The 27,397-nt window shown below is 38.8% G+C and overlaps 1 protein-coding gene across 2 annotated transcripts in view; it reads right to left on the bottom strand.

Annotated features, from left to right (window-relative positions):
- thbs2 (thrombospondin 2) overlaps positions 1–25,237 on the bottom strand; it is a 38,340-nt gene extending 13,103 nt beyond the window's left edge. The window contains exons 1-21 of one of the 2 annotated variants that reach the window (XM_023327722.1): positions 24,772–25,237; positions 24,266–24,337; positions 23,480–24,033; positions 23,208–23,292; positions 20,906–21,105; positions 19,858–19,998; positions 19,682–19,775; positions 19,177–19,347; positions 17,408–17,584; positions 15,716–15,889; positions 15,281–15,408; positions 15,026–15,178; positions 13,809–14,027; positions 13,610–13,717; positions 12,916–13,075; positions 12,697–12,815; positions 12,389–12,623; positions 10,364–10,591; positions 9,964–10,235; positions 9,703–9,800; positions 9,483–9,622 (exon numbers count right to left, since the gene is read on the bottom strand). In XM_023327722.1, the coding sequence (XP_023183490.1) occupies positions 9,483–9,622; positions 9,703–9,800; positions 9,964–10,235; positions 10,364–10,591; positions 12,389–12,623; positions 12,697–12,815; positions 12,916–13,075; positions 13,610–13,717; positions 13,809–14,027; positions 15,026–15,178; positions 15,281–15,408; positions 15,716–15,889; positions 17,408–17,584; positions 19,177–19,347; positions 19,682–19,775; positions 19,858–19,998; positions 20,906–21,105; positions 23,208–23,292; positions 23,480–24,033; positions 24,266–24,332 (3,523 nt within the window). In that variant the 5' untranslated portion in view covers positions 24,333–24,337; positions 24,772–25,237. The remainder of the gene's footprint in view (positions 1–9,482; positions 9,623–9,702; positions 9,801–9,963; positions 10,236–10,363; positions 10,592–12,388; positions 12,624–12,696; positions 12,816–12,915; positions 13,076–13,609; positions 13,718–13,808; positions 14,028–15,025; positions 15,179–15,280; positions 15,409–15,715; positions 15,890–17,407; positions 17,585–19,176; positions 19,348–19,681; positions 19,776–19,857; positions 19,999–20,905; positions 21,106–23,207; positions 23,293–23,479; positions 24,034–24,265; positions 24,338–24,771) is intronic. The other variant, XM_023327723.1, reaches the window with a different exon arrangement.
- Between the last annotated feature and the right edge of the window lie 2,160 nt (positions 25,238–27,397).

The following is a 27,397-nucleotide window of genomic DNA, read 5'->3' as shown; positions in this document are numbered from 1 at the left end:
ACGTCATGTAATTGCTCTTTTTGGCCGTATATGACTTTTTTATCCAAAGCACTGTTACACATGGGATTCGTTCAGAACTTTAAAATGGAGCATACTGAAAATTTCAAAATAAAAGCCTTGAATATTTTTACATCATGCAATTGCTGTTTTTGGCTTTGTATGACTTTTTCATCCAAAGCACTGTTACACATGGGATTAGTTCGGAACTTTAAAATGAAGTTTAACAAAACTTCCAAAATAAAAGCCTTGACAAAAATTTTAAATCGTACTGAATGGTGCACGTCCGCCTCGCTTAACGTTCTTGCGGTTCTCCGCGTGCCACTGCTTACGTCGCGGCGTTCTTTGGCGTCGACGCCGATTTGTGGCGCGACGACGCCGGGCCCGAACCCCACGGCCGCGCCTTGGCAGGCCCCGGCTAAATTTCTTCCGAAATTTTCTAGTTATAATTCTTTATTTTTCTTCCGTAACCGTTAATGCGGCTCGTACCGCTGGGTGCACACCTACAAATGAGGTATCAAAACGTGCAGAAAATTCACGCCATTGGAGCTATTATTTTTGGTGGGATTTGGGCTTAACGTGGCGACATAATTCGCAAAAAACTGCGAAAAAAACCCCATTATAACTCAATGGGAAAAATCCTAGAAATACCCTATTTTTGAGGATTTGCTGTGTCGTCACAAATTCACCTAGAAATGCCATTCAAATTTCATTTTGTAGATACGTCTGTGATCTCTTCGAAAGTGAAGACGGCTCGTCGATACCAGTTACGGTTTGTCCACAATTTGCCTCTAAGCGACCCAAAGTTTCTCATTTTTGCTCAAGTTAGAGTGCGTTTCTGGCTGCTTAGAGTGAGAGATGAAGACAACTTTTTCAACCCAAATCATTTTTGAAATCGCCATCACGCCCACAAATATCGCACGATTAGTATCAAAATCGGTCCTGACATTGATACGCCTGTCTGCTCCGGTAAAATGTTTTCGAAATTTATCTAGACCGTACGGTTTTCTGTCACGGTGCTTCAGAGCAAAGTCATGCGACAGGATTTTCTGAGGCTGTCTGAGGCTCTCTCCCATGTATTTGAATAGAATTTCAGATCTGGGCACAACATTTCTTTCTCTCATCGCTGTAAATGTTCTGAGTGAGGTACAGATATGAATCTCGGGACTATCGCAGAAGACACATTGAACTGTCATACGCTGCAAACGCTTTTCGAATATGTATTACGGTTCCCGAACAAGAAGGATTTGTTTCCAATGCTTTTTTGTCAGTAAAATGTGTTTGCTCAAACACACAATTGTGTGTTTGAGAGCTCAGCGCTCAGAGCTCACACCTGCTGAGACCATTATTTACCATAGCAACGGAACTCAAGAGGCTATTGGCTGCTGATTTGGACTACAGATACGCATCGCTGTAGTTCTATCTATCCTCAGTTGAAACAGATCAGGACTGAGAACTGGCCTTTAGAACTACCTGCTGCTATGGGCTGTATATAACTGATTGAACTCAGTAACTGTTACACATGGGATTAGTTTGGAACTTTAAAATTAAGCATACTGAAAATTTCAAAATAAAAGCCTTGAATATTTTACATGACGTAATTGCTCTTTTTGGCCGTATATGACTTTTTCATCCAAAGCAATGTTACACATGGGATTAGTTTGGAACTTTAAAATGGAGCATAATAATAATTTCAAAATAAAAGCCTTGAATATTTTACATGACGTAATTGCTCTTATTGGCCGTATATGACTTTTTCATCCAAAGCAATGTTACACATGGGATTAGTTCGGAACTTTAAAATGGAGCATAATAATAATTTCAAAATAAAAGCCTTGAATATTTTTACATCAGGTAATTGCGCTTTTTGGCTTTATGTGACTTTTTTATCCAAAGCACTGTTACACAATGGAATAGTTTGGCCCTCTGAAATGAAGCATACTGAAAATTTCAAAATAAAAGCCTTGAATATTTTTACGTCATGTAATTGCTCTTTTTGGCCGTATATGACTTTTTCATCCAAAGCACTGTTACACATGGGATTTGTTCGGAACTTTAAAATGGAGCATAATAATAATTTCAAAATAAAAGCCTTGAATATTTTTACATCAGGTAATTGCGCTTTTTGGCTTTATGTGACTTTTTCATCCAAAGCACTGTTACACATGGGATTAGTTCGGAACTTTAAAATGGAGCATAATAATAATTTCAAAATAAAAGCCTTGCATATTTTTACATCAGGTAATTGCGCTTTTTGGCTTTATGTGACTTTTTTATCCAAAGCACTGTTACACATGGGATTCGTTCAGAACTTTAAAATGGAGCATACTGAAAATTTCAAAATAAAAGCCTTGAATAGTTTTTACATCATGCAATTGCTGTTTTTGGCTTTGTATGACTTTTTCATCCAAAGCACTGTTACACATGGGATTAGTTCGGAACTTTAAAATGAAGTTTAACAAAACTTCCAAAATAAAAGCCTTGACAAAAATTTTAAATCGTACTGAATGGTGCACGTCCGCCTCGCTTAACGTTCTTGCGGTTCTCCGCGTGCCATTGATTACGTTGCGGCGTTCTTTAGCGTCGATGCCGATTTGTGGCGTGACGACGCCGGGCCCGAACCCCACGGGCGCGCCTTGGCAGGCCCCGGCTAAATTTCTTCCGAAATTTTCTAGTTATAATTCTTTATTTTTCTTCCGTAACCGTTAATGCGGCTCGTACCGCTGGGTGCACACCTACAAATGAGGTATCAAAACGTGCAGAAAATTCACGCCATTGGAGCTATTATTTTTGGTGGGATTTGGGCTTAACGTGGCGACATAATTCGCAAAAAACTGCGAAAAAAACCCCATTATAACTCAATGGGAAAAATCCTAGAAATACCCTATTTTTGAGGATTTGCTGTGTCGTCACAAATTCACCTAGAAATGCCATTCAAATTTCATTTTGTAGATACGTCTGTGATCTCTTCGAAAGTGAAGACGGCTCGTCGATACCAGTTACGGTTTGTCCACAATTTGCCTCTAAGCGACCCAAAGTTTCTCATTTTTGCTCAAGTTAGAGTGCGTTTCTGGCTGCTTAGAGTGAGAGATGAAGACAACTTTTTCAACCCAAATCATTTTTGAAATCGCCATCACGCCCACAAATATCGCACGATTAGTATCAAAATCGGTCCTGACATTGATACGCCTGTCTGCTCCGGTAAAATGTTTTCGAAATTTATCTAGACCGTACGGTTTTCTGTCACGGTGCTTCAGAGCAAAGTCATGCGACAGGATTTTCTGAGGCTGTCTGAGGCTCTCTCCCATGTATTTGAATAGAATTTCAGATCTGGGCACAACATTTCTTTCTCTCATCGCTGTAAATGTTCTGAGTGAGGTACAGATATGAATCTCGGGACTATCGCAGAAGACACATTGAACTGTCATACGCTGCAAACGCTTTTCGAATATGTATTACGGTTCCCGAACAAGAAGGATTTGTTTCCAATGCTTTTTTGTCAGTAAAATGTGTTTGCTCAAACACACAATTGTGTGTTTGAGAGCTCAGCGCTCAGAGCTCACACCTGCTGAGACCATTATTTACCATAGCAACGGAACTCAAGAGGCTATTGGCTGCTGATTTGGACTACAGATACGCATCGCTGTAGTTCTATCTATCCTCAGTTGAAACAGATCAGGACTGAGAACTGGCCTTTAGAACTACCTGCTGCTATGGGCTGTATATAACTGATTGAACTCAGTAACTGTTACACATGGGATTAGTTTGGAACTTTAAAATTAAGCATACTGAAAATTTCAAAATAAAAGCCTTGAATATTTTTACATCATGTAATTGCTTTTTTTGGCCGTATATGACTTTTTCATCCAAAGCACTGTTACACATGGGATTTGTTCGGAACTTTAAAATGGAGCATAATAATAATTTCAAAATAAAAGCCTTGAATATTTTTACATCAGGTAATTGCGCTTTTTGGCTTTATGTGACTTTTTCATCCAAAGCACTGTTACACATGGGATTAGTTCGGAACTTTAAAATGGAGCATAATAATAATTTCAAAATAAAAGCCTTGCATATTTTTACATCAGGTAATTGCGCTTTTTGGCTTTATGTGACTTTTTTATCCAAAGCACTGTTACACATGGGATTCGTTCAGAACTTTAAAATGGAGCATACTGAAAATTTCAAAATAAAAGCCTTGAATATTTTTACATCATGCAATTGCTGTTTTTGGCTTTGTATGACTTTTTCATCCAAAGCACTGTTACACATGGGATTAGTTCGGAACTTTAAAATGAAGTTTAACAAAACTTCCAAAATAAAAGCCTTGACAAAAATTTTAAATCGTACTGAATGGTGCACGTCCGCCTCGCTTAACGTTCTTGCGGTTCTCCGCGTGCCATTGATTACGTTGCGGCGTTCTTTAGCGTCGATGCCGATTTGTGGCGTGACGACGCCGGGCCCGAACCCCACGGGCGCGCCTTGGCAGGCCCCGGCTAAATTTCTTCCGAAATTTTCTAGTTATAGAACTTTATTTTTCTTCCGTAACCGTTAATGCGGCTCGTACCGCTGGGTGCACACCTACAAATGAGGTATCAAATCGTGCAGAAAATTCACGCCATTGGAGCTATTATTTTTGGTGGGATTTGGGCTTAACGTGGCGACATAATTCGCAAAAAACTACGAAAAAAACCCCATTATAACTCAATGGGAAAAATCCTAGAAATACCCTATTTTTGAGGATTTGCTGTGTCGTCACAAATTCACCTAGAAATGCCATTCAAATTTCATTTTGTAGATACGTCTGTGATCTCTTCGAAAGTGAAGACGGCTCGTCGATACCAGTTATGGTTTGTCCACAATTTGCCTCTAAGCGACCCAAAGTTTCTCATTTTTGCTCATATTAGAGTGACAGCCGACCTCGGATCAGATATGGGCACAACATTTCTTTCTCTCATCACTGTAAATGCTCTGAGTGAGGTACAGATATGAATCTCGGGACTATCGCAGAAGACACATTGAACTGTCATACGCTTAAAACGCTTTTCGAATATGTATTACGGTTCCCGAACAAGAAGGATTTGTTTCCAATGCTTTTTTTCAGTAAAGTGTGTTTGCTCAAACACACTTGTGTGTTTGAGAGCTCACAGCTCAGAGCTCACACCTGCTGAGACCATTATTTGCCATAGCAACGGAACTCAAGAGGCTATTGGCTGCTGGTTAGGACTACGAATACGCATCACTGTAGTTCTATCTATCCTCAGTTGAAACAGATCAGGACTGAGAACTGGCCTTTAGAACTACTGCTGCTATGGGCTGTATATAACTGATTTAACTCAGTAACTGTTACACATGGGATTAGTTTGGAACTTTAAAATGGAGCATAATAATAATTTCAAAATAAAAGCCTTGAATATTTTTACATCAGGTAATTGCTGTTTTTGGCTTTATTTGACGTTTTCATCCAAAGCACTGTTACACATGGGATTACTTTGGAACTTTAAAATGGAGAATAATAATAATTTCAAAATAAAAGCCTTGAATATTTTTACATCAGGTAATTGCTTTTTTTGGCCGTATATGACTTTTTCATCCAAAGCAATGTTACACATGGGATTAGTTTGGAACTTTAAAATGGAGAATAATAATTTCAAAATAAAAGCCTTGAATAGTTTTACATCAGGTAATTGCTGTTTTTGGCTTTATTTGACGTTTTCATCCAAAGCACTGTTACACATGGGATTACTTTGGAACTTTAAAATGGAGAATAATAATAATTTCAAAATAAAAGCCTTGAATATTTTTACATCAGGTAATTGCTGTTTTTGGCTTTATATGACTTTTTCATCCAAAGCACTGTTACACATGGGATTAGTTTGGAACTTTAAAATGGAGCATAATAATAATTTCAAAATAAAAGCCTTGAATATTTTTACATCAGGTAATTGCTGTTTTTGGCTTTATATGACTTTTTCATCCAAAGCACTGTTACACATGGGATTAGTTTGGAACTTTAAAATGGAGCATAATAATAATTTCAAAATAAAAGCCTTGAATATTTTTACATCAGGTAATTGCTCTTTTTGGCTTTATTTGACTTTTTCATCCAAAGCACTGTTACACGTGGTATTAGTTTGGCCCTTTGAAATGAAGCATTCTGAAAATTTCAAAATAAAAGCCTTGAATAATTTTACATGACGTAATTGCTCTTTTTGGCTTTATTTGACTTTTTCATCCAAAGCACTGTTACACGTGGTATTAGTTTGGCCCTTTGAAATGAAGCATACTGAAAATTTCAAAATAAAAGCCTTGAATACTTTTACATCAGCTACTTGTGTTTTGAGCATTATATAACTATTTTAACCCAAGGACTATTACGCATGGGATTAGTTTGGCCCTTTGAAATGAAGCATACTGAAACTTCCAAAATAAAAGCCTTGACAACATTTTAAATCGTACCGAAAGGTGCACGTCCGCCTCGCTTAACGTTCTTGCGGTTCTCCGCGTGCCACTGGTGACGTCGCGGCGTTCTTTGGCGTCGACGCCGATTTGTGGCGCGACGACGCCGGGCCCGAACCCCACGGGCGCGCCTTGGCAGGCCCCGGCTAAATTTCTTCCGAAATTTTCTAGTTATTATTATAATAATTCTTTATTTTTCATCCGTAACCGTTAATGCGGCTCATACCGCTGCGTGCACACCTACAAAAGAGGTATCAAAACCTGCAGAAAATTCACGCCATTCCAGCTATTACTTTTGGTGGGATTCGGGATGAACATGGCGACATAATTCGCAAAAAACTACGAAAAAAACCCCATTATAATTCAATGGGAAAACTCCTACAAACGCCCTAATACCCTACTGGCTAAAACAGAGAATTGTCTCCCCCAGCTGGCTCAAATGAAGTATTGTAAGTCTGAAAAGCGAAAAGAGCAAGTATGAAAAAAAAAAAAGATTGTGCCTTGGATATACTGGATTAAACAAAACTTTAAATTTGATTGGTAAACATCCAACAGGTAGATGTGAGTGTGGTATGGATATGGAAACAGTAGAACATGTAATAATTAATTGTGGAAAATATAAAGCAAGTACAATAAATTAGGAAATATGATATAGAGACATTTAAACTTAATAAGATATTAATTAAACACAAAATAAATAAAGCGGTTATTACATTTTTGAAGGTAACAGGATTATATGTAAGACTTTAGATTGGGGAGCGGTTAACTGAAACGTGGGGCGTGCTAACCCCCTGCGCCACCACAGCACGCCCCATGAATATTTATGTTATTTCATAAAATTTCTTAAGAAAACTAAACTGATAGAAAGGATTTAGTGTTGTTTTTTTTTTAAGTTGCGCCCTGATCCACACTCCATACCAGTAGGTGGCGGTAATGCACACCATTAAGTTGCTTGCCAACCGCCATTAAAAACAAAAAGAAGAAGAAGAGCTTTCTGCTTCCGACTGCTTGGTTAAGGTAAGTATTATTAGAACTGCTTACAGTTGTTAAATGTAATGTGTTCTTTAAGAAATGTGATCGATTTTAAAAGTTTGACTGCTGTGGGATATTTTGTTGTGGCTCTGATAGCGTAGCTGCTAGCTTGATGGAACCACAATTTGTTCACATGTTAGCACTTTGCTAACTGGCTTTCGTGAAACCTGTTAGGCTACAAAATCTCTGTTAACATCAATCTGATCAGCTGAAATAAGGCAATTTTGTTTTACCTCAACCTAGAGCTATTGTGACTTGCAGAAATTGCCACAAATAACCGGAACTAGCATATTAAGCTACTTCACTGAATCAGTTGCTTCGGATACAGATACTCTCAGCTGCCGTCTTGTGCCGACAGTGAAAAACAGCAGAACTACATAATATTAGCTTGGTATGATGTAAATTATAATTTTTGTTTGAATTACATAAAATAACTTCATGATCTGAGTTTTTTTTCATTATGCTTGGCCTATCAATAATTTCAAATAATAAAACATAAAATATCTGGGTTTATTTTGTTCATCCGAACCAGAACCTCCAGGTTCTCCGTTGTAGAGTTTTACTGAAAATCAGCGGAGAAATATCTGTAGCGCAGCAGCTGCGGTACAGTCTGCCCACTAGAGTAGAACTGAACCGAACCAAACATGAACGTATTTCATCGCCTAACGAAAGACAAGGAAGCAAAGAGATTTCGGCTAAAGAAATCTGAACTTGATTACATTGCAGCATCCTTTAGCGTCGATGCCAATTTGTAGCGTGACGACGCCGGGCACAAACCAGACGGGCGCGCCTTGGCAGGCCCCGGCTAAATTTCTTCAGAAATTTTGTTTTTCTAGTTCCTCAATATTGTTGAAAGTGATTTTAAATATCCACATGTCCAGCTATGTTAACAAAGCAATACAAACCTCAGTATTTTCACACGGCTGTTTCTCAGTGTTTACTTCTCTCACTTTTCAAAATAAAGGATAATTAACTACTTTCTGACTCATGTCAGAAAAGGTTAACATTCCTACAGGCAAGTTCTTAGTGTCCTAATTAAGCATTGGCTGATTAACAGGCTCAAGGGATACAAAGGTTTAATAGCTTCAAAATTTCAAAACTGTTTACTCCCTTACACCACTCCTTCAGTTTAAAGTTCTTCTAATGAGATGCTGGAAAAAGTGTTGAAGTGTTCTCCAACTGTACATGTTGCTACTGGCTTAATGAAGGCTACTGCCCCTTTTTTCTCCCAAACACAAGAAAGACAAATTCAGCCTTCTTTATATCCAGTTGTAAAAAACAAACAAACAAACAAACAAACAAACAAATAAAAGAAAAACAATGACGGTGTGAAAACTAAAGGAACATCACCCATAATTTTTTATAATGCTGTTCAAAACTACAGCTGGAAAGCTAAGGGCATCATATCTGGAGTCTCCAGCCAAGTAAACAGACCATATAATTAACCAATTATAGAAGTTTGTTGTACTTATTCTGTAAAGAGCAGAAAGGCAAATTTAGATCATATTTCTTACACTAGGTTTTCCAAAGCGACAGCTAAATTTAGGAGTTTTCTTTCTCTTTTTTTTTGCTCTTAAGTTTGTGTATCAGAACAAAAAAAAATTTGAATGACTGTTGCTGTGATGAGCTTAGCAGCAGTCAAAATAATTGGGATTTTGCTATATTTAAATAAAAGCAGTGAGGCCATGTTTGACATTTCTATTTTAAATGTGTGTAAATATCCTGGTACAGTAAAATTGTGGTAATTTTATTTAATTTTATCATACCTCATATTCCTAATTATTAAAAGAAAAACATTGCGTGGGCAGTCCTTATGTCTGGCTGTATCTCTATGGTTAATTAATGTCAAGTTGCAAACTAGACATCTGACAAATTAAATAACTAAATATCCATGAAATGACAGCCTTTCTTTGTAATTACCATCTGAGATACCCAGATATTTCAAAGCTCGCAAAATGTTTTGTTTGACAAACATAGTTATGGTTCCAACTTACCTCTGCACTCATATTTGAGGTCGGAGAAGAAAACCAACTCTTGGGAGAAGACAAAGAGGCCTAACCTGCCTCCCGCAAATGTCTTGTCATAAACTGGTCCTGAATCAGCCATGATCTGTTTCCCTTCATATACCACAACCCTAAAGAGAACAACAAGCCATGACATTAACACATTAACATGATGTTAAAAGAATACAGGCAGATAAATATGTTGACCTACCTTATAAAGCCAGTCTTGGGTCTATGGATGAGATGCCACCGGTAAGCTGTGTAATCCTTCCAACCAATGTTTTTGGGGTCATGCCACAGAGTGCGCACCTATGTAAAATATTAATTCGACTTATGAAACAGATTTCACTTTTTGTTGGTTTATTAAATGAAATACATTACAGTTTGGGCCTAAGACCAGGCAAAATATAGAAAAGAACCAAGAGCTGTCACTACATTTGTAAGTCATTACAGCATTTGGACAAGATCCTACCTGTCCGGCAGTGTTCCCCGTATGCCACAGAGCGTTCCTGAGGTTTTCCCCAGTTCCCGTGGTTGAGTTGACAACTTTAAGTGAAACGCCGGAGATGCCAAAGGCTTTGGATGGCTTGTCCTCCCAGTACGTCTGTGTGATCTGCTTCCACATCACAACGTAAAAGCGCCCGCTTGACTGATAGCCGAAGACAAAGCCAGCATAGTCGTCATCTCTGTCTGTGTTCACATACATGGTTCCACTAAAGTCCACAGCATTGAACTCATCAAAACCTGCGGGAAGAAAATAGATAAGGTACATTCCTAGGAGTCTACAGAGTCAAAAGGGTTTCTTTTAGAAAGCAGGGTGTCAGCATGAAAGGCTTGTCTGACGGTAAACATTTTGCATGTGTGCTGCTCACCAACTGCGATGCCTGGATCAGAGTTTGCAGTCTGAACCAGTTCTTTGCCCTGGTGCCTGACCACCCAGTTGGGATCAATTTGAGTTGTTCCCTTTGGATCCAAGTGGACCATCTGGAACTTCCTGAAGTCTGTAACGCTAATGGCATTGTTCTCTGGACACACGTCGAGGATATCCGGGATGCTGTCATTGTCAAAGTCGTCTTTGCACGCGTCCCCTCTTCCATCACCTGTTTTGAATGAAGCAATATTTATAAAAACATCAACAAGGGTGACCTACTTTTGAATAGGTTTGAAAAACAGCTGTACGCTGATGTAAGTATCCCAACACTCCCACTACTGAGAAACATTCGCAAGTTAAAATGAAAAATGGATGGAAAAATAATTCCTCCCAGAAAAGGGGGCTTTCAAACCCAGGCCAAGTATACTAAAGCAAATCCTTTTTTTCTTGTTGTGACAATTTCCACAAGTATTACTAACGTACAGTCTGACGTATGTTGGAGTTGGACTGTGTGCTGGGAAAGCGGGGATGAAGATAAGCCAGTAGTTAGGAAAGGAGCACTATAAGGAAGTAACCAGCTTCCTTTTTTCAGCATCTTTGTTACTGTCCTAATGAACTAAAATGGCTCTATCAAATTAACACTATCTGACAAGCTTTACAGAGTGTGAAGGCATCCTCTCCAGAGCTTTCCTACTCTGGTCTGTTTCCATTTACAGACAGCTGTACAAACTCCAGGTAACCCTGCTTTAAATGGGGCTCTTTGGATTAATCACGAGAAAAGCTGAAAGGAAATAAAAACTTCACAACCTGGCATGTACACCTCTGGCCCGCTAAGCCATGCAGAATGACATCACTCGTGCCGACTAAGTTGTCGACTTTTTCCACAGTCGCTGTACTTCACACCTGCTGTAGGGAAACTAATTGCTGAGCATCAGGGAGAACTCAAAACCTCACTGAGTAGTGAGAACAAATAGTGACTACGTGGAGTTTGGAAGAGCAGGACTAGAAAATACTGGAGCATGCATGTTTAGCTATACAGTGTATAACCAGAATATAAATAGAAGAAAAACAATGTAGTATTTGGAGGAGCCATCCATCAGGCGAAAAATTATAGTAATAACACTGACCAAGTGTATGTTTTAGTTAGAGTTTGCACAGGAAACAAACCAGTTGTGTGAAAACCAGGATGGAGCTTTTTTTGGATGCTTCAGTTCTGCAAAACTCAACTTTCTCCTGCTTTTCTGCATGTCAACATAATTAAATATATACTCCAAAATACATTTACTTCAAGGAATTCATGTGATTTAAAAGCAAAAGATGAAATATCTGGATTGTTAGAAAAGACAAAAACAACCCACAAAGATATTGTAGAGATCATAAATTAACAATAAAATATTAGAAAAAACATTCTTCAGATTTTTTTTAGATTGAGATGAACAAATCAGAATCATGAGGCTGATCACTGACATACTTTCGTAAACTTTTGACTTGATGATCCAGATTTCAGCCAAATTTATTTTCTAAAGAAGCAAGTTAGATTCTCATTGCTAGAACTATTTAAAAGACCAGTTTCTATTTTCCCTGAAAAATGTAGGTGCTCACCATAACTCCAAAAACATCCAACACTTCTAAATTCAGCAAGTTAAATGATAGCCAAATATGTAAAATTTCCCCTCCTCATAACCCTTCCTGCTATCTGCTAGAAGTATTGCTCTCTCTCGCTCTTCCACAGTTTGAATGAACTGCTGTCACTCCCTGAGTAATATCCTTGACCCCAAAGGATGTTGCTTTTAATGCAACCATGTAGCATGTTTTTGAGAAACTTTTCATTATAATATATGTTTTTATAAGTTTTATCTATGCAATATCTATTGTATCTACAGAAATTTTCTCTGGAACTGAACAGTGGGAGTAGTGCGATTACACATGTAATCAAAACAAACAAGAATTTCCAGGAGTGACCTGCTGAACGAATGTAGCCTTCACACATCTGGAACGTTAAATCATTTAAAGGCCACATCCTCACCATCGGCATCCTCTTGGTCTGGGTTAGGTGTCAGTCTGCAGTTGTCCTTGTCATCAGCTATGCCATCATTGTCATCATCATAGTCACAGGCGTCTCCTTTTCCATCCTTGTCATGGTCTGCCTGGTTGGCATTGGCCACATAAGGACAGTTGTCCAAATTGTTCTGATGGCCATCTTCATCAATGTCCTGATTATTATCACACTGGTCTCCTACCAGGTCATTGTCCACATCAGTCTGTTGAGCAGATACAAATATAGTCATTGATACTTCATATACCTTATGTGTGGTTTCATTCTTTGCAGTGTACCTGGTCAGGATTATGAAGCAATGGGCAATTGTCACATTGGTCACCAACCCCGTCCATGTCTGTATCCTTCTGGTCAGTGTTGTACACATAGGGGCAGTTATCATTTTCATTCTGAATTTCTGTGAGAGAAATTCGCTATTAGAACATACAATTTTATTTTAGTGCATAGATTTAATAGTCAGTTGTGCTTCAGTTCAAAAGCAAGCATGGTCAGTTTACCATCTCCATCAATGTCCACAGCACAGGCATCGCCTTCACCGTTATGGTCAGTATCTATTTGTGCAGGGTTGTGTTCATAGGGACAGTTGTCACAGCGGTCACCTACTTCGTCCTTGTCAAAGTCAAACTGGCGGGGATTGTAAAGGAGGGGACAGTTGTCCTGTGCAGGGAAGAGCATGTTTGTTAATGTCTTTTTTTTTTGTAAATCTTTAAGCTCTTAATATATATTATTGCTTATTCAGACACAGAACAAAGAATGTAAGATAAAAGAACAACCCTCACAAGACCTGTTTCTGATTTCAAAGGTAACATTATATTGATTTGTTAGAGAGCAGTATAATTTATGCTTATTTTACTTGAATAATCTAAAGATTATCCAAAGACATTAATTCATTATCTGCTTGAAGTCTTACTTTCTCTATTTCTTCAGAACCACAGAAATGTCTTGCATTTTATTGAAACTAGATACCATCCACATCACAATGCACTGTGGATAATTTTAAGTTAAGCAAAGTTTCCCTTTCTTTCATATTTCATTTAGATCGTTGCTCACCTGAGCAGAAATGTGAGGTTGCTCTTTGACAAAAATAAACTACTGGGTTCTGCCAATTTTAATCTAAATTATCATGAGTCCTCTGACGTTTTTTGTGATAATAATTGTTAGAAATAGTAAAAGTTTATAAAATTCTCATACTCGTTCGTCCATAATTCCATCATTGTCATCATCCTTGTCGCAAGCGTCTCCTTGTCCATCCTTGTCAAAGTCTTCTTGTCCAGAGTTTGGTAGGTTAGGACAGTTATCCTGAAATGGTTACAAGAAGTTCACAAGATTCATCAGCTGAGTTTCGTGTCACAGCATGGAGGGCAACTTCCAAACCAGTCACTCAAAATACCTTTTTGCAGTGGTATGTACTGTTGGCACTGCAGACCAGGTTCTGATTGGGCCATCCATCCAGGTCTGAGTCCTCTCCACATAGAAAGCCATCTCCAGCGTAGCCAGTGCGACACTCACATTTGTACATTGGGTCACTAAAGTGGCTGATGTATATACATTCAGCATATTTGTGACAGCTGTGGGTCTTTTCTTTACATGGGTTTTCTGGCTCACATACCTAAGAAAAACACAAACGAACAAGAAGTGGAGCAGTTTAATGAATACAGATGTTCAAGTTTACTTCAAAGACCAACAGTTACTGGAGTGGCCTGCACTGAAAAGATTCAACTCAAAAAATCAGATTAAATCTCTGTAATCACTGTTGTTTATAGACAACCCAAGGCAGGGTTCACTTCCAGGTACAATCGATTTTATGAGATCCTTTTGGATTGAATTCCATGTTAGCAAGTACTGTTGCCTAATACAGCACACAGGCACACCACATTACCAGAGGATGAACTTTCATCCATTTTAAATACCACACAGTGAGTGTACTGAGGCCAAACTAATAGCATGATCCAGCTTTTAAACACATATGTGCAATGAAGCATTTTTATTTCCAATGACAAGATGGTTTTCAAAATGAGTTCATTTGGAAATAAGCCAATGTGAAATCAGACAAGCATCTGCTGAGCATAAAGAGCATTACAAAGGGAAATAAAACATGACTGATGTTAAGAGGATCTTGATTTATTTTTTATTTTTTAGTTTCCCATAAATTCTGGGGTCAAAACAGCAAAAACAACAGTGTTCCAGTGGAGCGTGTTATATATGGAATGTCCCAATACCTATTCTAGAGATAAAATGTAACAGCTGTGACTTTGTTTTTATAATATCAAACTCAAAAACAAGTATAAGAACTGGGTCAGTCTGTTTCTGATCTTACCAGAACCAGAGAGGTATGACATATGCTTATTGTTAGGAGTTACTCCAACCTACTTCATCTTCCCCTCTATCCTCAATATTCTACTGGTGCTGATTATTGTTATTATTATTATTATTTTTTTTTTGTAAAGTTAAGTCATATTCACGTATAGTTGCTGCTTTAGTCATTTATACATTTGGATCCAACACCAAAATACCAGGGATCTGCTTCTGGAAATCCATTCCTTCTCTTGTTTCACTTCTTTGAGGTTATCTATCATCCTAATAGAGATGAGTGCAACAAAAACTCACTTGTTTGTTTTTCCTGGCTGCCTCAACACCCATACCAAAGGGCTGTGTGCCTTTGTAGCGCTTTGGGCAAGGCAGACAGTGGAAACCCGGATCAGTGTTGATGCAGCGCTGTGTTTCACCCACTTTGTAACAAACATCAGACACCATGTCACACTAGAAAGGCAAAAAAAATGCATTGGAAAAATGAAAAAAAGAACCCAAATAAAGTAAGTATGAGAAACCCATTGAGTACTAAAGACTGTCTTTGGGTTTTACCTCATTAATGTCTTTGCAATGAGTACCATTTCCACGAAAACCAGCAGGACAGGGGCCGCATTCCCAGGAACCGTCTGCTGAGCTGCTGCAGTCAACCCCTCCAAAGCAAGGGTTGGACAGGCATCCATCTGTCAGGGAAGAGAGATAGATGGAAACAAACACAGCACAATGTGACATTTGAAAGTAAATCTGCAAACATGTCTTTTTTGTAGTAGTCATAACAGACTGTTGATAATTCCTGGCAGTTTGGTAGTATCTTTGTAACACAACCTGAATTTCTAGTCACCACATTGTTCTAATAAATCAATTGCTATACCTCCAGCAAAGTTAGACATTTTTGCTTAAACCAAAGTTATGATCTGAAGACATTTTCTGTTGTTTGCAAACCTGAAACCTGTTGTGGTAATAACTGAAAAAATGCAACGTTGAGCTCACCGATAGGGCAGTCTTCCTTGTTGCAGCTGTCGCTGTCGGTAGCCTCTCCAATGCACTTCTTGCCACCATACTGAGGATGAGGACTGTTGCACTCACGGGAACGACTTTTGATTCCTCCTCCACATGTTGCAGAGCAAGTTGCCCAAGGAGACCACGGTCCCCAGCCTCCATCAACTACAAGGGAAAATAAATCACAGATTAGATATACAGTGCTTAAATATCTAATTTAATTCATTTCTCCTTTTCTAAAGCATTACAATAGATTTTGTCTAGACTATATACAAATACAATTAAATCATATTGCTCCCTTTATTCAGACACCCTAAATTAGGATTTTATTCTCTAATTTAATGTCAGATTATTTGTTATTTTTAAATAAAACCAGGCCACTTCTGTTACTCTTTGTACAAACTAGTTTACAGTCATGTCAGAGATTAAGTCCCCCTCTTCAGTTCTGAGGATTTGCACATCAATCCATTAATCTTTACCAAGCTTTTAAAAACTAACCTCAACCTTCATATAAGGAATGAAACATTTCTTTAATTATTTTTTCATTTACTAATAAATAAGCCACTATGCATTTGCAGTGGGTAAAAAAACCATCAATTTGATTATGAAGCCACTTTCACACTGTTAAATTTGTTAATAGGATATGGAAAGCAAAGCCTAAAGAACATTTTCTGCTCACACAAAAATAGCTTGAATTCATAGAAGAAAGAAAAAAAAAGTTGATAATTACTCAATTAAGAAAGCACTTTTGGCACTAATAAAACAAATCACTAAAACTAAGCGTCTTAGGCAAAAGCACCGCAGTGGCAGCATCGTAGTGTGGTAACACGTTGACCTTGGTCAAAATCAAATCAGTTATGGATATTATTAAATACATGAAAGTTGTTGAGGTGAAGCTTTTTTAGTTCTCCACATACCTTAGATTGGGACAGAGATTTGTCTTTCAACATGCCAGTGCACCCAAGCATAATACTAAAGCAACAGCCTTAAGGGAAATATTTTAAGTTCCTGGAATGGTCCAGACCACAGGCTGAAAAAAATTTGAGGTATGATTTAAATATTACTGCACAGCAGCTGCACCCATCGAGCTTGATGAAGATGAAGCAGCTGTGCCTTGATAAATGAGCAGAAATCCCAGTGACAAGATCTGCCAAATTTATAGTCATACTGATGTCTAACAGACTTCCAGCTATAATTGCTGCAGAAGCTCACTCTAAAAAGTATTACCTAAGTAAATTTAATGATGCACAATAATTTTCTGTTCATCAGATATTTTTGTTAAAAGCAAATAACATGTTGCAAGGGTAACTACGACGTTTTTCTTTTATTTTGATAGAATAAATGATACAATGCCCATTAAAACACTTGTGTAACAAATTTTGAGTGCTGTGAATTTTTTTAAACTCTGCCTTTTATTACTTAATCATTTTCTAATCCTTTTTCCTTTTGAAACAAAGAACTTTGCAGAAACAGAAATATGTACCCTGAGACTACAAAACAAAACAAACTGAGCTTATTTTGCTCAACGCTTCCTGACAGACTGACAGCAGCTCAGTCCAAAGCACATGGGGAATGTCGCCCTGAGGGAAGCCAAGGACTGAATGTTGGACATGTGAACACAGCAGACATTTCTAACAAAGATGCTTCTTTTTGAGAAATCTTTTCTTTAGCTAAAATACTCACTTGGACAAGGTTTGGCAGTGCAGCTCTGAGTCTCTCTCCCGCTCCCTTCGCAGTCTTTCCCACCCAGTTGTGGTACAGGAGCGTTGCAGTGCCGTATTCTGGTGATCTGCCCTTCTCCACAGGTCACCGAGCAAGACGACCAAGGCGACCACAAACTCCAACCCCCATCCTGGCGAACTGGGGATAGAGAGGAACACCTATCATGCAGACATCACCAAAACACATATATTCTATGTTGCCTTTTAGATTTCCACCCATGTTTAGCTGTAAACAGTAAACATTGTGTGATAGTGGGAAAAAGCTGCCCACTTTGAAATGCAATGTTTACACCACTATTTATGTTATCATAGTCAAACTCCTCTTCTTGTGGTTAAGACAGTTTTAGTGCCTCACATACATCCTGAATAATGGTAGCTCAAAGCAATCACAGATGATGGTCCAATAACCAATCAAATCCCATATTGAGAACTGTAGCCTATACTAAAAATCAAGCTGTGAGAAATATCTGCAAAAATAGAAACAAAATGGTTGCATCTACATGTTTTAGATAAGTACAGGTGACATAAAAAGCAGTTTTAATAATGATTAATTCATTTATTGTGTGCAAAAAGCTACCCAAACAAATCCAACTTCTTTGCAGAACTGTCTTAATTCACTAATGTGCTGGAGAATTTTCCAGCATGACTGAACTTTCTTAAGTCAGGCTTTTGATTTAGCCACTTCAAATCCTTAATTCGGATTTTTTTCTTTTGAGCCCTACAAAGGCTCAAAAAAGATAATTCCTGGGTAATGTGCTCCACATTGCTGTCCAATTGTGTAAACAATAATGTTTGAGCATCATCTGATGCTCAACTATCAGTTCCAACAATCCTTTGTCTTTTATCAAAACAAAGAAAAATGATCACTCCTGTATGAGTGATCAAAGCATTCATGGAGTAATTTTAGTAAACTAGCCACTTGTGGGAAGGGCCACCACTATTTCAAGTTTTCTTCTGTTCTCCACAATGGCTCTCAGTGTCCCAATGCCTTAGAAATGGTTGAGTATGTCAATGAGGTTTATTTCTCAACTCTTCTTAAATGTTTTTAATGTCAAACATTCTTGATTCAGAAAAATGGGATAAATCATAGTAAGTGATTGATTTAGACAGGGGCGCTGGGCTGGATAGCTTTCTTCCCTTAATAAATGCCACCATCACTTGAAAATCATTTTTATATCTACTCAAGTTTTCTTTGTGTGATATTAACAATGATTTGGTTATCTGAACATGTCAAATGAAAAAAAAAAGCAAAATAACAACAGAAACCTTTAAGGGGGCATTACACAAAGAACATCCCAGTAAAAAAATTCAATATTTTTATATATTTTTGCATGGGAGCCAGTGGTGAGTAATTGCACAGTGGAACACCCTCATTGCCAATGATTTATTTGGAATTATTTTTGACAGGGCACACCCTTCAAGTCAACGATGAGATCCAGTTCCTCACTCACACTCAGACATATTGTGACAGATCCAAACTTATGAAGACGAAAGCTCAGCGTTTTGCACTATGAAAAATTTAGTCTCATCTCATAAATGAGCTGAGATGACTTTTTATGCAGCTCCATTATGTTCTCACCCCCCCACATGTCATGCAAATGTTTTGTTTTCGATTAGTCAAAGTGGTAATGGAGCGCAGATAATTCAACACAGACAGAGCAATATCACATCGCAAAGGCAGCCACTTCTGGATGAGGGCAATTTGGAGAAAAAATGAGTCAAGCTACTTACCACGGCTGTCACATTTTCCCAAGCTGCACTTTCGAGTCTGGATAGATGGTCCAGTGCAGGGGTTACTGGTGGCATCACATGAGCGACCCCTCTGTTGAGTTCCTATCCCACAAGTGACCGTGCATTCTGTCCACTCCGACCAAGGGGACCAGCCGTCTTCACTGTCTTTAGCTGGAAAAATTCACATCTGCTCATTGTATTTTTTTTATTTTTTATTTTTTGCATTTTAGTACTGGAAAAAGATCATAACTTCTTGCTTTCATTCTTTATGTCACTCTGTTTATCGAATGACTTCATCTGAAGAACCCACAGAAGCCATTCTTAGTGTCAATAAATATGTGGTTTACTCCCTCAGACAAACTGGCTGCAAGAGTCCTGTGCTATTAAAGCATAACATGGACGGAATATTGTTTTTTATGGTACACGGCAGCATTAGCTTAGAAGAAAGAACATAGAACAAGTTGGGTTCATGTTTGCATCAACAGAGTTTGCGCGATCTACTTACGCATGCAGACGGGGCAGCATTCTCCATCTATTAAAGAAGGGCTGGCACAGGCCACTGGAGGGCATGTAATTTGGTGGCACACTATCTTGGACTCCTGGAATTAGCAGATCATAGAGTCTATCGAGTTTACAGACATCAGCAGTAAATGTGTACTTTTCCACATGAACTGGAATTACCTGGCATTTACATTTAGTGCAGCTGTCCACTACCCAATCTTCCTTGTCCTCAAACAAGCGGCCGTCCTGCCAGCACATGTTTTTCTCTTTAGTGTCCTTCATTCTCCCAAGGGCCTCCTTCATGACTGTATTCTCCTCTGTCTGAACACATACCAGCAGATTTGCAGTCAAGGACATCAGTCACAAACAGTTAAGGCATGCTCGTTATATAAAGGTACGTCTGGCTGTTGTAGGTATGAAGCTCAAATACAGACAAAACGATTATGTTAGGAACACGTGTTAGGGTAAATCAGGGAGTGTGAGAAAGATCAGTCATCCAGCTGAGCGGTCGCAGTTATAACACTAGACTTCTTTTTTTTTTCTTGCTTCTGAACTAACACAGCAGTAAAACCTCCTGCTTTCCTTTGCACAATACAACCTCCAACCCACTTGGAGACCAGGGGATCTGTGGCTGGACTCCTTCAAACCTTGGGAACTGTCAGTCGATTAACCGCTGCCAAAGATTTGAGTGTTTCACTGTGCAAGCTTCCTCTTTAATCGGGAAACAGCAGTGTGCAGCACTAGAGTGTAAGACACCACTCGATCTGGAAGAGCCTCAGGGACCCTTCCCATACCAACCACTTTTTTTCCCTAAGGTTCATGCCCACAGTCTCTTATTGCTGGGAGGCTCCCAGAGGAAACGCAAGAGCTGTTTAAACAAAGTCAGACATTAGACTGGACCGAGCCACTGCCAGGGGAACACTTCCTATGTCCACATGTAACATGTCATAAAATCTGTCTGACTCATGCTGCCACAGATACCAGAAGTCAAACGGGTTCAGTTATCACAGGCCGCTCTATAAACAGTCCTGCGGCTTTGTGCTGTTTACTTTCAGACAAAACTAGGTTACCCAGTAACCCAATTTAAATGTCTTACTTTATGGATGCCACATTAAAGACTAGGGGACAGCTGCCCTAGTTTGTTTCTTACACACGTGTAATTTGAATTAATCAATACAATTTTGGAAGCAAACAAAGGAATGTCCTTGGTCCAATCAGTTTCACTTACCACTTTCTGCAAACCGTCAATGAGGTTACTGACAACCACACGCAGACCTTTCAGCTCTTGGAACATGGTGCTAAGTTCCTCACAGGAGCGTTCACACATATCTGCACCCAGGTCGTCTGTCTTTGGACCTATGATGTTTGTGGTGATGGACGGGCTTACATCCACAATCTCTGCACTCTCTCTCAAGCCGTTGTCATCGTCTAAAAGAGAGAGGCAGAAGAGATGTAAGCCGCTACAAGTTGGTGATGGGAAACACATTTGAGATCATTGTTGAAACATGAGGTTTATGATCTGCAGACAATGTGATTTCTTGTTTTGTAGAAGCAGGCTAACAGACGATGTAATGCACAATATAGCTACTGCGATGCTTAATGCGCTAAAACCAGATGTGCAGTTTGTAGCCATGTTTGATTTAAACAAGAATTAGCTTTATGAATCTTTATGATTTCTAACAGTGCATCCTTCTATCCTCCAACAGTGTTGGAGGATAGAAGGCCCTGCTTCAGAAGACCTCTGAAATAGGTAGACCTCTCCAACAAATTTACTTGAATTTTATCAGATAATCTTAGTTAAGTCAGTGAAAATCTCTCAGTTACAGCCACTAGAACCTAATCCTTCAGACCTTCTAGCTACTGGCCAATTTAAAGGGCAAAATGAGGCTAACTGCCAAGTTTTTTTTGCACCGTTAACACATCTGCAGCAGGAAACCCAGCCAAGCATAACGTGTCTACCAGCTGGGAATTTTGCACAGAGGTCACAGGACAAGGAGGCAGAAATACAAGTCCACACAGCAGGAAAGGACATCTTTTCTGGGAGGAGTTTGCAGCGAACCTTATAACATAATAGCTACCTGCATTCCCTCACAGTTTACACCTCCATTTCCCTCAGTTTGCCTGTCTAAACTCGGAAGTTTAATTATATCACAGCAGAGTTTGCGAATGCGTAATTTCCAGAATAAACAAGAGGAATATCAAAAAGCTCTATGGAACACCTGTCATCCTGCCAACACACAAGCACGTATCTGCTTGGATCTGGCGATGTAAATTGGTGAAGATTAACAGCAGATCGGGGACTCTAAATCAAAAAGTCATTCAACTTGCCCAGTGATGTCCCACAATGTTTTATTTCCTCCCCAGTCTGCTGGATCCATTTAAATTTCAGGAGGGCTTGTCTGTGAAAGCGTTTATGCATTCTCCCCTCTCCCTGATTGACATGGTGTGCTTTTTCAAAGCATAGCAAGGAAAGATTTCAACAGAGAGCGAAATGAGGGGGCTAATTTTAACGCTACTCATTAATGTCCGGTGTGTTGGCTTTTATGAGAGTGGTTTGTGTGGGTTTATGGGTGTCGTTTTGCATTAAACTCTCTGCCAGGGTGGAAGCTCGACTGGCACCAGTGAGTGTGCAGAAGGTTTAAACGCCTTGGTGACATTTGTTAAACAAATAAACTCTTTTTAGCTGGAATTTAACACTTCTTGTGGCAACACATATCCAACAACCACTGGAACACAGGACATTACTACTCACTGTAGTAATGTAGTATTGCAAAGTGGACTCACTTTGCAATAACGCACCAAAGTATCAACTTCCAGACCTGGAAACCTTGCAGTGTGTTGTAAAAGGTACCTGTGTTTCAATTTGCTCTCCATAGCTGGTACTTGAGTCCTGCTAAAGATCATGAGGTCCTTTTTTTAAATTGGACCAAGCTTCAGCTGAGAAAAGCAACTAAAGCAGCCAGTTTATGATCTCACCACGAAGGCGTGTGTGTGTGTGTGTGTGTGTGTGTGTGCATGCGAGCAGCTGGAAGCTCTGTGATCTGCAGTGTTGCCTTCACTTTTTCTATTTTCTTTCCCAGGATATTATTCCAAGTCCACTGCCAATGGAAATAAATGTAAGCATCTGCATCTCTTTTTGTTCACCGCTCGACCTCGAGCCACTGCGTCGGCACCGCTGTTTCCACAAGCCACGTATCTGCGAGCCTCTTTTTGACCTATATGGAAGTCCTTAGATTCATACAGTAGAGGTAAACTGGTTGCTGCGGTGGATATTTAACAAAATATACAGACATCACATGTAAGGGTGGTTGTATGGAAGGGAGTTGCATGTGAAGGAGTCTCCAAAGCACATCTGCAAGGATCAGCCTCGAAACACTTTGTAGTTCTGATAAATTTGAACTGCAAATTTGATTCATGTTTTGGATTGAGAAAGATCATGAAAGATCTCAACTTCCACAGAATGCCAGGAACCTTTAGATAAATACTATAAGGTTTTCTTCTTTTTTTCCAAATAAACACTTGTCTCTCACCTAGTCTTGTGACTTCACAATCTCTACTAAGGAGGACATCTTCCACTGATGTATCAAAGATGAAGCGCACATTCTGAATGAGGCCCTGTTAGACAAAAAAACAACTTCTGGTTATTGAATCTCTTGGTGGAAGAACTCTTTCTAAAGGTATAATATGTTTTTACCAATTCTGATCACAACTTTTTATCCTTAACCCTCTTCTTTCAATACCGGTATTGTTTCTCATGCAAGAAGACCATAATTCTGATCTCGGAAGACTCTCTTCATCTTACCCTGAAGTGGTTCTCACGAATCGATCCCTTTGCCACATACATTCGACTCCCATCGGCCTGAAGGCGTTCATAGAAGGGCTCGTCCAGGATGAAGCTGTCGATCAAGCTGCAGCCCACAAACAGATTTGCGTTTTCCCCATGAATGTGAAGTGTGATGTTCTTCCACTGCGAGTCGGCCAGGTCCACATCCTCGAATGAGACCACGTTCTGCGAACCGTCCACCCAGTACACCAGGTCCAGGGTGTTGGCCCGTCCGTTGGAGACAATCTCGAACTGCCGCCGGCCGTCGGGGCCCTCCAGGCCAATCAGGGTGCCCCTCGAGGAGCGATCCTGCCGGATGCTGGCGATGAACACAAAGCCCTCGTTGTTCTGGATTTGCTGTAGTATTTGTTTCAGTATGGGGGCACTGACTGGGGGCAGGTGGTCAAAGCGGATGAAGCGGTAGGCAGGAAGATCGGAGTATTGACCCCGGAACTGTTTGGCCCCCAGAGTCTTGCGCGTAATGTGGCTGATTTCAAACAGGTCAAATGATGTTTCATCTTCCTGCTCTCCATCTTGAAATCAATCAAGGAAGGGATGAAAATAGGAAATCAAATTACTATTTACAACTATGGATTCTAATCAGAACCAGCAAACCTGTCAATAATAGAATAACTAATAGTTATCACAAGCTTAAACTCATTTCAAAAGGAAGCAAAGTCTTGTAGACTTAGTATTAATTTTACACATAATTAAATCAGTGTGCATAACTTAAAATAAATAGATGATTTATAAAGATCTACTTACCTTGCGGTGTTACTTGATGGAATGTGGATATGAACAATAAGAAGAGGAGACTTCTCCTGAGTATCATATTTCCTTCATAAAACAAAGATATTTTATTAGCTTTTGAAGTGATTACTTAGTCTAACATTCAGTTTGATGAGAAATATTTTATCTCTGTCAGCTTTTCGGGTAAGAAATTATACAGTATGCTGCAGTAGATGGAAGATTATTTCAAGAATCTATGGAAATAAAATTACATTTAACATAATTTTAATGTATTGATGTCCTCCTCTCTATTAGATATAAAAGAAAGAATGACACAGAGGAAAAGTAACTATGGATAATTGTGCGGTTATATTTAAATATATTCCAAAGTACTTTAACTGTACAGTTGTCTAGAAATAATTTTCATTACTAAAAACCATCAAAAGTTGCCTTTTCGGTTGTTGTTTTTTTAAGATTAAAACATCAATCAAACCATAAGAAAAAAGAGTTAAAGATAAATCCGTTCATGAAGCTTAACTTACCTGATGAATTCAATTTTTTATTTTTTAAACTTTTTTTAAAACGCGGACTTATATCCACCCGCAAAGCAAAAGCGGAATCGCTAAAACTGAAACGGAAGCAGCTTATTTTATAGTTAGAACTCAGGACGAAATGAATGAGATGCGGTATTTCCTGCAAACCCCGTGCGTAAAAAAAAACCGCTCCAAGTCCACCTTGTTCCGCTACATCCAGTCTGGAGGAGTCGAGGCACGGCAGTGACTGGGGCTCTCGCTCCTCTCTCTCTCTCCTCTTATATTTAGAGGCTTGCAGGAGAGCTCGTCTGTCACCGTCTCTCCAGGATGAACGGTTTGCGGTGGGTTGTCATGAGACAGTTACATAAAAGAAATCTTCCGACAGCTATTGCGTAAAGATCTTATCCGCACTCGAAGGGCCTGAATGTTGGACACGTGGCCCCTCCCCTGATGTCTTCCACCTTGATGCCCAGCTGGTTCCCTCCCTGCAAAGCCCGCATTCCCACTGTGCTGGCAGCTGAGTCACCGTCTCTGAAAGGAGCTCACTTAAAATAAACAGAGAAGCAGATTTGATTTTATGTACATCGCTAAAACAGCGCCAGAAACAGTAGGCTATTTCCGCCCCATAGGCTAATGCTGTTTTTTTCCCCCTCCTTTTTTGTCACACGTGCTTCATATCATTGAATATATTTTATTGGCATTAAAATATAACCCGAGTTATCTAGTTTCTTTTACTTAGGGGGGGGGAAATCTATCCAAACCTTGGAGTTGAAGGTTTAACGTCATGTCAGCACCTCAATTGGATTTAAGTGCGCACTTTGCCAATGACTGTTACTCATCTTTTCTTGAATTTCATTAGATTTAAGCATGTGTTTCTTTTAGAAATCTTTTAGCTTTCTTCGTGTTATCGGACAGGTTCTCTTACATGATTATGCAGGTGACAGTAATGACAGTAATCAAGCTTGAGTGTGATTAGTGAAACTGAGCTCAGATTACCAAAAGAAAACTGGCTTGATTATAATTGATGATTTAAAAGAACATTAATATGTATTACTCAAGAACAAAGTGCCTTTTTATAGAACAATCAAGTAACTATACTGGATATATGCTACATCGAGTTGTTATAAAAATGCTATTTATACAAAATATGACTTAAGAGAAATTTGATTTTGTAATTTAATGCCTTGGCATTGAGCCTCTGTTTCTTTTTTAAAAACTGCTCTATTTGACAGTCAGGAAGTCAATATGACTCCTTTACTAACCCTTTAACAATGCTTTTTACCAGTGTTGCATTCATATAATGAGCTCATTATATGAATTTTAATTCATATAATGCATTCATATATACGAATGCTAATTCATATAATGCTATGAATGCATTATGGATGCTAATTGTTTGCAGTTAGGCTTTCCTAAAGGTTCAGGAGTGTTTTTGACCATTTTGAAGACAAGCATTTGTGAGGTCAAACACTAATGTTGCCCTGGTTTTTAGATTCAGGTAAGTCAACTTCTTCAAAACCAAACTTGTTAAATCATGTCTTAACAGACCTTGATTTGTGCACTGATGCACAGTCATGTTGGGACTGAACTGAACAGTTTACCTCCAAACTATTTCCATGGAGACTGGACCTTGACAGTATTGGTATGCAAAATAATTATGAGTTTCTTTCACTGGAACTAAGAGGCCAAATCCAACTATAGGAAGCCATACACCATCCTCCCTTATCCACTAAACTTTACATTTGATACAACACAGTCAGGCAAATCTGTCTTGAATTGACACTAAAGAAGTAAACTGCATTGAAACCATTGTACAACTGTAACTACATTCTATTATCCTTATGTTCTAATTATTATTAATAGAGCTACTTTATTGATTATTTTCATGTCTTTTACCTGGGTTCATAAAAGCAGACCAACAGAACGCTTTCAACCAGAAGATGAAAAATATTTCCGGGAATAAAAATGAAATTTGGCTATTTCTAATATCACAATAACTATTTAACCTGTTCTGTACAATGTCAGCTGAACGTCACAGCATATATAAAACAGAATCTGTTTCTGTTTTAATTTTGTTTCCAGCACTATGTGTCATTGTGTGTCTTGTGTTTACTTTCATTTCTATTTATATTTCTTGTGCCTTCTGTTCAGTTTGTTTTGTATTTTCCTCCGTCACCTGTTTCATATTTATGGTTGTCACACCTGCATCCATTTAGTCTTAATTTCATTAAAGGTAGCCTTGCTTTCACTGAACTCATTGTCAGTTTTTTTGTCTTTCCTTTGGTATTGGCCTGTGCTTTCCTCCTTGTCTCCCCTCAGTTTGCTTGAACTTAAGTTTTATTAGGTTTTGGATTCCATCTGCAATCCAAAGTTTACGATGGACTTTTTTTTTTTTTTTTGCTGACTTCTTCCACAGACATTGTTCAATGTATCTGGACTTGTGTTTCTGGTCAATTAAAAAAGAGCAAATGTTCTGTTGTTTACAAGGTTGTTAATCTCTGAAAAAGAAGTTGATTTGCACTTAAACAAAAAAGTAGAAACAAAAATGCTTTTTTGTTTGTAAAACGTTAAGTCTGCCTACCCATTTTACTTTGCTTGGATGAAGTAACTTCAGTGATACGCTTCTCTTGTAGTT

Source organism: Xiphophorus maculatus, chromosome 22 (genome assembly GCF_002775205.1).
Source record: "Xiphophorus maculatus strain JP 163 A chromosome 22, X_maculatus-5.0-male, whole genome shotgun sequence".
NCBI lineage: Eukaryota > Metazoa > Chordata > Actinopteri > Cyprinodontiformes > Poeciliidae > Xiphophorus > Xiphophorus maculatus.
The sequence above is the reverse complement of the archived record's forward strand: the minus strand, read 5'-3'. Positions and strand labels throughout refer to the sequence as shown.